This window comes from Papaver somniferum, chromosome 1, assembly GCF_003573695.1.
Source record: "Papaver somniferum cultivar HN1 chromosome 1, ASM357369v1, whole genome shotgun sequence".
NCBI lineage: Eukaryota > Viridiplantae > Streptophyta > Magnoliopsida > Ranunculales > Papaveraceae > Papaver > Papaver somniferum.
In genome coordinates, this window is record NC_039358.1 from 126,169,002 (window position 1) to 126,177,192 (window position 8,191).

The 8,191-nt window shown below is 35.5% G+C and overlaps 1 protein-coding gene across 2 annotated transcripts; it reads right to left on the minus strand.

Moving 5' to 3' along the window:
- Positions 1-379: 379 nt before the first annotated feature.
- LOC113299768 (CTD small phosphatase-like protein 2) lies at positions 380-5,825 on the minus strand. 2 transcript variants are annotated; one of them, XM_026548862.1, is made up of 8 exons: positions 5,494-5,825; positions 4,563-4,829; positions 4,021-4,160; positions 3,687-3,789; positions 2,723-2,806; positions 2,243-2,590; positions 1,642-1,979; positions 380-1,097 (listed from the first exon to the last, which is right to left on the minus strand). In XM_026548862.1, exons 2-8 carry the CDS (start codon positions 4,714-4,716, stop codon positions 933-935), a joined length of 1,332 nt encoding a protein of 443 aa, XP_026404647.1. In that variant the 5' UTR covers positions 4,717-4,829; positions 5,494-5,825; the 3' UTR covers positions 380-932. The 2 variants fall into 2 exon arrangements, with proteins under 2 accessions (XP_026404647.1, XP_026404640.1); XM_026548855.1 differs by having other exon boundaries at positions 2,243-2,806.
- Between the last annotated feature and the right edge of the window lie 2,366 nt (positions 5,826-8,191).

Genomic DNA, 8,191 nt, shown 5'->3' on the forward strand with positions numbered 1-8,191 from the left:
TAGAAACTATGCAATGGGCTAAAGTAAAAGGTTGGAATGAGGTTATCTCCGAATCTGTCAATAAAGTTTAGTATTGTCCGTAAATGAAGGTTTGCATCTTCCACCGTAGCAATCTTCTTCTCATTTGACTAAGTGTGTAAATTTATGGAATAAAAAGAATAACTGGAAATGTATTTATGTACCTAGGTTGTGTAATAAGATGGCTGATTGTCTAGCCAAATCACTCCACAAGCCTTGTATCATAAGAGAATGGTGGGATAATCCCATATCTTGCATCTCTGTACCTCTGGCTAGTGATGTAACTTTTATCTAATGTTTAGTGAGAATGGTCCAAAACTATGTTCAATATATAACATTACAAAGAACCTCCAATACTCTCTTACATTCACTTCATGACCGTAGTCATGTGACTCGTGCCATTCAAATACTAAATTTAATATCAATACAAGCTATTATTGCAAGTCCAATCGAAAACACAAAATCCATAGCATAACAACCTATACACACCCTTTAGGGCAAATCAGCTAATGATACATTTTATCTGCACAAATGTTAAGAAACAAAAAAGACAGACAACAAAGCATTCTCTCAGGCAAACTATCTACCTACCTAATCTCGACACTGGAGTTGCATATAGCTCTTTTTGCAAAGAAGCTTTATGCAGTAAAACAAAAAATTCAGAAAATAGAAGAACCAGACAATGTCAAGTCATCAATAGCTGAACTTTCTTAATCGAACTGACGTGACAGACAAGAATACTATCTATACATTATTTTTGTTTCCTTTGCTTTCTATGATTAAGTATAATGAGGGTTCTATTTTTTAGGGGTGGGGAGGGGAAGCGAGGGTAAGGTTTGTGTTGCTTTACTTGATTTATCCATGACAGCTGAAAACCCGTCTTCCTTCGCAGCTACTACTCTTGTTACTATTCCTTATTGCTGTTGGTTATTACTGAATCTTTGCGCAATGATAGGGCGAACATCATCTGCATCCACCAGAGTCTCTAAAAACGGTAGTAATGAAACTAATGCTCTGTCAGATGGGTCATCAAACCAGCTTTTGATAGGAATCCCGTTATTAACTTGCAGCCGGAAAACCTGAAAGAAATGTTAAACTAGAATGCATAAATATGACATAGCACAGCAAAGGGTCCCAATGAATACGGATACGCACCACTGCGAAGTTTATGATATTAAAACAAAATCACCACTGGCTTACTTATTATCTAGTTTGCGTAATCTAAAGATAATGAAAACAAACATTTATCGGACCACTTCTAGACACCACCATTTTTAGCTTCTTGCAGGACTTAACAGTTAGGAGAACATAAGTGGATGGTCCTACTCAAGCGCTTACTTCAGTTGATAGTTTATGATACAATATCATAATCAGTAGACTTGTTTCAATATTAATAAAAAAGATTCAGAATAAAAAGAAGTCTGATTCTCTGTTTAAGATTATAAACCACATTTTTCATGGCGATTATGACCAAACCTATTGGCAGCGTGGGAGTTAATAATGAATGGTCATGAATTGATAATGGTACGGTAAATGGGTGCTAGCCTACATAATACAGTTAATCGGATGATAAATCAAACAGAGCCAACCATCATTCAAATGAAACAAGAGAGATTACAGTACCTGTGGAGAGTTATCAATTAAGGCAACCTTTGCCAAATCGACTCCCAGAACTGTCAAGTCTTTAGTATAGCTACCATCTGAGAAAAGGCAAGATTCACGGTAAGCTCGTTGAGAAATGAGCTTTCCACTCGGATCCAATATATTAAGTAGCTGTTCGGCATAGCTACTTTGACTTGCTGTGAAGACAATGATTTCAAACATCTCTGCAACTTTTCCCAAGAATGGCTTAAGGTATGGCCTCTGTCTAACGTACACAGTGTGTTCTTTCATGTTGAAGAAAACTGGAAATGTGAAATCAGCATCATCACAGTGTTCCAGGGTAGAGTGTACAAGTGTTTCTGTAATAATACATATGGAATAAAGCCAGAGTGAGCACACTTTTAAGAAAACTAGTTGTAAAACGAACCAATAAGAATTTGGAAAAGTTTGCCTCATAGATATGAGTTACTTCTCTTTGTAAGAAAAGAGAGTATGTTACTTTTCTTTTTCTTTCAAGAATAAAAGAAGGTAGCTTCTCTTTTACAAAAGGGAATAATAAGCATGAACGTGTTTCACACCAGTCTCTGTGTACAAAAATACATAACATTAAGAGGTTCCTTACCATCCAAGTCCAGTACTAGAGTGATTGATTTCCGTTTCCGAGTTTCTTTTGGGAGCAGTAAGGGCCACACAGATGGAACAACATCAGAAAGATCAGGCAGATTTCTAAGGAACAAGTGTGGATCAAAGCAGTCTACTTCATCTACACCGACAACCGAGTGAGAGTTGAAATTAGATTGTTCATCACAAGATTTCAACTGATGGATTGCTAGATATAAGCAAGAATCATCTGAGTTTATCGAGGCCTCTTGCTCTTCTTCTTCACATGCCCGCTTGTCAAAAATATTGGTTGTTTCCCCAGTTTCCTCAAGGAAAGGAAGTATCATGTATCTCTCAGCCATATCAAACACTGTATCAGGAACAACAGAACATCCGTAATCAAAAAAATTATTGGAATCCATAATATCCTCAAATCCTGCACTTCCATCAAATGGTAAACCAGACACAGTCATGTCCGAAATGTGGAAATCCGATACATTACAAGTTTGGTATCCATATGAATTACTGCTGGCACTGTTACTTTCCTCGTCAGCAATCAATTGAGAAAATATAAAGTCATCTTTCGCTGCAAAATATTAAATGTGAGTCGTGAGAACATTGGATAAAGAGCTTTCAGCAAAAAAAAATTATATAAAGACTATTCAAGGCAATTTAGTTTTAAGAGCATTCAGTACTTTTTCCATTCGTCAGCACAATTTAGCATATAAATACAAACATACTTAAAAGTCGGATGATGCAAAGTTACGGTTATCCTCATGTGAGTAACAGGTCAAAGGAAATTGTCTGCCCATCAAGTACCATCAACGATACATCTCATTTTCAGGTATATGTAACCAAAATTTTGACGCCCAGATCCTTCAAGGTAAGAAATACGAAGAACTGAATTTAGAGACCAGAGGACATGGTAACTTTTTCAGTAATTGTTTAAAAACCCTTATCAAACAAACAGTAGAACATGCTTCAGGAAGGCACAGTTCTCACAAGAGAGAACTCTTTTTACAATCAATAACTAAGCAGTCTGAATTGGCAGTTTGGGTGAAGCATGCATATGGATGTTCTTTTCAGCCACTTGCAGTTAATATAGCATCTAATAGTGACTATTTATTCTCAGTATTACAAATTGTTAGTTTCCGGCCATAACTGCTGAACCACTATACTGTTTCTGGCAGGCCAACCATCAAGCGGTCTGATGGTTGGTATGCTCCCTCCCACTGCGGAGGTAGGGGTTTGAACCCCGTAATTGCCACAAATTAACTCCTTATAAGGAGTTAAGGATGTAGCCATGACCACTGTTCCAACCTACGACCCACCTCATCAGGGTGATAGGTTATTCTTAGATGTTTACATATTTAAACTAGAAAGCAATCTCCTCAACATGTGCACAAGATCTGCTAGCAACGTAAGCAACATTCATATACTACAGCATACGAATAGAGAATAAATACCTGAATAATTATATATGTTTGGTTTGGAATGGATTTCATTGAACTCGAAGATAGGAGAAAAGATAGTCTCCATGTTTGATGAGCAAGTTGGTGGTGCCAAATCCTGCAGACCCCATAATGCAATATTGAGCAAACATACGGAGAAGCAGATCAGATAATTTAAAGATGTGTTGATAAAAAGTTTCACAAAAAAGAGGAGTGGGAATAGAAAGGTCACAACAATAAAACCGAACCGGAGCCCATAAAAAGCCCCTGCCATAATCTAAACAAACACCACGAGCAAACACAAGTGCTTATGAAATACACCACCACAGTAATTATCATCGGTTATTACCATTCTTTCGTCCCCAGGAGATTCAACTGCGGATAGTGGTGACTCTGGAAATGAACAAGCTTCACCATTCAACAAGTTTCTGTGAGCAACATCAGGCTTATCCCATTCAATTTCCTGGGACACTTCGATGTCGGAGAAAACTGCAAAATCAGGCAAAACCAAGTAAATATAAAATGTGATAAAAATGTAGAAACTGTTTAACTACTCAGAACATACATAACTTGTTCTATTTTCATCAAAATTAGCTTCCTAAAGCTGTATAATTAAGACGTCCACTTTGAGGGACAATTTTAACTTGTTTTTTACGCATTGCCCATCAAGATTTTTACTTATTTTTTTGGCTAGACTACAAGACAAATAAGTTAAACTGGATGGGGAGAAAAATGTTATTAGCACTTCGGTGTAAAACGGAAAGATGAATTCCAACATACACCAAAATTTCTTAAACGCAGTAAAACATGTCCCAATCGAAAAGCCTATACAAGGCATGGGATAGTATTGTGAGGTTCAAACTTAAAAAGCTTGAAAGTTTAGCTTCCTACCATCATGATGATTATCAACAGATCCGTCCAACTCTGCTGTGTACTGAGATAATCTGATTTGAGAGGAAGAATTCTTTGAGATTTTACTTGACTTGTGGCACACATGGAGACCTGTACCCGTACATGGTTTAGTTTTCATCTTTAATGCTGGCATGACTTAGATTCATACAAGTATCATGTACAAGTTCTTCTTTAGAAATGACAACGGCAAAAAGAGAACTCTGTACACTTCCCCTTCCCAACCTTGAGTAGGTTTATCATCTAATACTATCAAAATAAAGATAAAGAAATGAAAAGAATCAGTCATAAGGTTAGGATACGAATAATATAATAGTCAAACATAGACTTTAAGCATATTCCTAGACTGTTCCAAATCAAGCTCAAGCAATCAAAAACCCACAAACTGAATTTCTTCCTTCAAGTAATCAACTGCAGCGTGAAAACGTACTAATTTAGAACAGAATTTGTTTGTGACAGTTCCAAGATCTCGGTGGTGTTATACAAATACTTCACAACATAAACCCTAAATTACTCAACACACAGAATTAACAACTCTCACAAACTAGCAAGAAAATGAAACAGGATATTCTGATCATGACTAGAGAATAAAATTCAAGGATCGGTTTTAAGTTGATCTCGTCTAGTCGTCTTACCAACCAAAAAAGTTCAAAAAACAAAAACCAAAAAAAATTCCTCTTGATTACCCCCATAAGTTAAGAACTAAAGGTAACTCGACCAATCAAACCAAAATTCACAAGTAACGCCAAAATACCCCAAAACCCTAAGTTCACAAAGGAATCAGCTAAAAATTCAAACTTCAACAGAAAAAAACAACACCCGATCACTACTCATCCAACAATAAACCTGAACTAAAATCTTGAAAACCTAAAGAAACACTAAAATAAAGTAATTAAGACGAACCAGATCATACCTGTATAAACAACAATTCCTTTCTCTTCCTAAATTGAAAAGAAAAAAAAAATGAAGAAAGGGGGGAGAACAATTAGGGTTTGAAAAAAAAATGAAGTTTAGAATCAAAACCCTATGTTTCTCCCTAACTTTAATTTTTCTGGTATAGAAGTTAACTTAGTTCCGTCTGAAACAGGAAGAGTTTGGAAAGAGAGAGAGAGTTTTGTACGTCAACATTGTCAAACATCAAAGGCCATGTTTGGGAACTTTAACAACATAAAACTTAGCTAGGGAAGAATTTTCTGTAACTCGACTAGAGTTATCATAAGATGTATTAGTAAAGATGTTGTTTGTCCTTCTATTATATCCATCACAGGTTTATTATATATTATGTTTGTCTCATCATACTCTAACCCCATATTTTTATAAAATAGTCTTATATTAAGGAAAAAATTATATGGAAGAAAATATGAAAATATAAAAATTAATCAAAAAATGAATAAAAAAAAATGAAAAATTCAAATAACTACCTATATAACCGCCTAACCTAGGTAAGGATATTGGTATCCTAGCTATTTTGGAGAATACCATAACCTTACTTTTTTGGGTTCCTAAAATCAAGGAAGATTTAGTAGTTCCTGTTCAAGATTAGGATTGCAGTGAGACAAACATATTTTTATTGTATTTTCTTGATAACCCAACCTAGGATAGGAATTTCCCAGGGCCAAACACGACCAAAAAGATCTTCCTAATTCTGAACACACGGATGGATGGATGTGTTAGAATTAAGGACGAATGAATGGTTTGGATTTGACATCTTTCTAATCATTCTCAACCGATAAGAATCTTACACGTTTGATTACTCCACCAACTCACCTCTGCGAGAGACTAGTTTTCTTGACCCACTTACTTTTGCGTCAACAATTCCATAGTTGGCAGCTTCTTCTTTTTTTCTTTTTTGTTTCTAAAATGCTCCGTCCGGCCCACTATTAGATGACTTATGTATTTTTAGATTTTGTCCCATAATAGATGACCTATATCATTAAACAAGAAGATATTTCTAAAAGAAAATTATTATTGGGGCGTCACATTCAATTAGAGAGGCGCCATCTAATAGAACAAAAACGGGTCACTCATAAGTAATTTCAAAAACCCCTTATCTCAAATAATTTTCTAATGATCAAACAACCCTTATTTAGTTAATTTTAATTTAATTAGATAATAATTAAATTAATGAATTCTTTTGTTATATACTTGAATTCTGGGACAAAGTTTTTGTGGGAAGAAAAACTAGAGAGGAGAAAAAAGAAATTTTTTGGAGATTTATTTCAAAACCTAGATTTTGATTCACTCAACCAAAATGAATGAAACAAGTTACCAATTCGAGGTGGGTGAATCTTTATATATGATAGAGAAAACAAGTTTTACATCCCTCATGTTGGAAACCAAGAGATGGATGATTTGTTAGATGGTAGAGAGGGTTTAACACAAAGTGATGATGAATCTCAACCAATTGAAGAAATAAATCGACAAAGTGAAGAACCAATGGTTGAAAATCAACATGTATGCCTCTAAACTATCTCCCATGAGCTCAATTTCGCTCAAAATTAGCTAAAGTACGTAAAAAAAATTGATTTTTCGACTTACTGGTCCTGCTACTGTTGGGTTGAAGCTTTGTTCCCAACCGTAACCCCTATTTACGGTTAGGTTTGGACGAACTCCAAACCGTAACTAGTTATGAATATGACAAAAGACATATTACGGTTGGGAAAATGTCTAGCCAACCCCAACTGTAAATAATTTTTGCATGGGTATTTATTGCACTTTTACGGTTGGGTTTTTTTCATAATTCCAAACCGTAACTGTAATTACGGTTGGGATTGATTTTTTATTTTCCAACCGTAATTGTTCTTGTGTATTAAGTTTTGTTCTTACGATTGGAAATAAAGATCTTACGGCTGGGAATGCTACATACGGTTGGGTTTGTGGCTCTTAGAATCTAACAGTAAGTGTAATTTTCCTTCTTCTTTTGGACTAATGTTGTGATATTTTGGTTGATAGATCGTGCTTCCACCTAGCCTAATGTCTTCCCAACCTGATGCAAACGAAATTCTAACTGAAGATTCTTCCCATCACTATTTGAATGACTTGGTAGGTGTTTTTTTTTTTTTTTTGAAAGTAATGGAAAGATATGTTGCTCATTCATTTTGACCATATCACTATTATTATTTTTTTTGACTAACTTTGAGTTTTTGGACCATGTAGACATGGAAAACGAAGAAAGAAGCACATGAATGGACAAGAGAACGTGGCAAGTTAATTATGTGTGTTATAGTTTGTAATAGATCAACAAATGACCGCCACTTTCAAATGTTTTGCGAGTGTAGTGGAAAAGTCATGTGAAAAAGGGTACCGAATATAAACCAAAGACGAAGAGGAAGAATATTACTTTCACTAAGAAGACTAAATGCCCGTTCAAGCTTCAATTCAAGCACAACAAGAAAAGTAAGGTGTGGTATTTGGAGAAAGTTGTATGCGGTCGTCATAACCATCCCATACCGGATACTTTGCTATCCCATCCTTACGCGGCGCGGCTTAATGATGAATAAAAACTCATTGTAAGTTCCATGACCGAAAACCGTATGAAACTCATTGATATACTTGGTCATATAAAGCTCCTCAACCCATCAAATGTTTCTACTTTGCCAACCATCTACAAC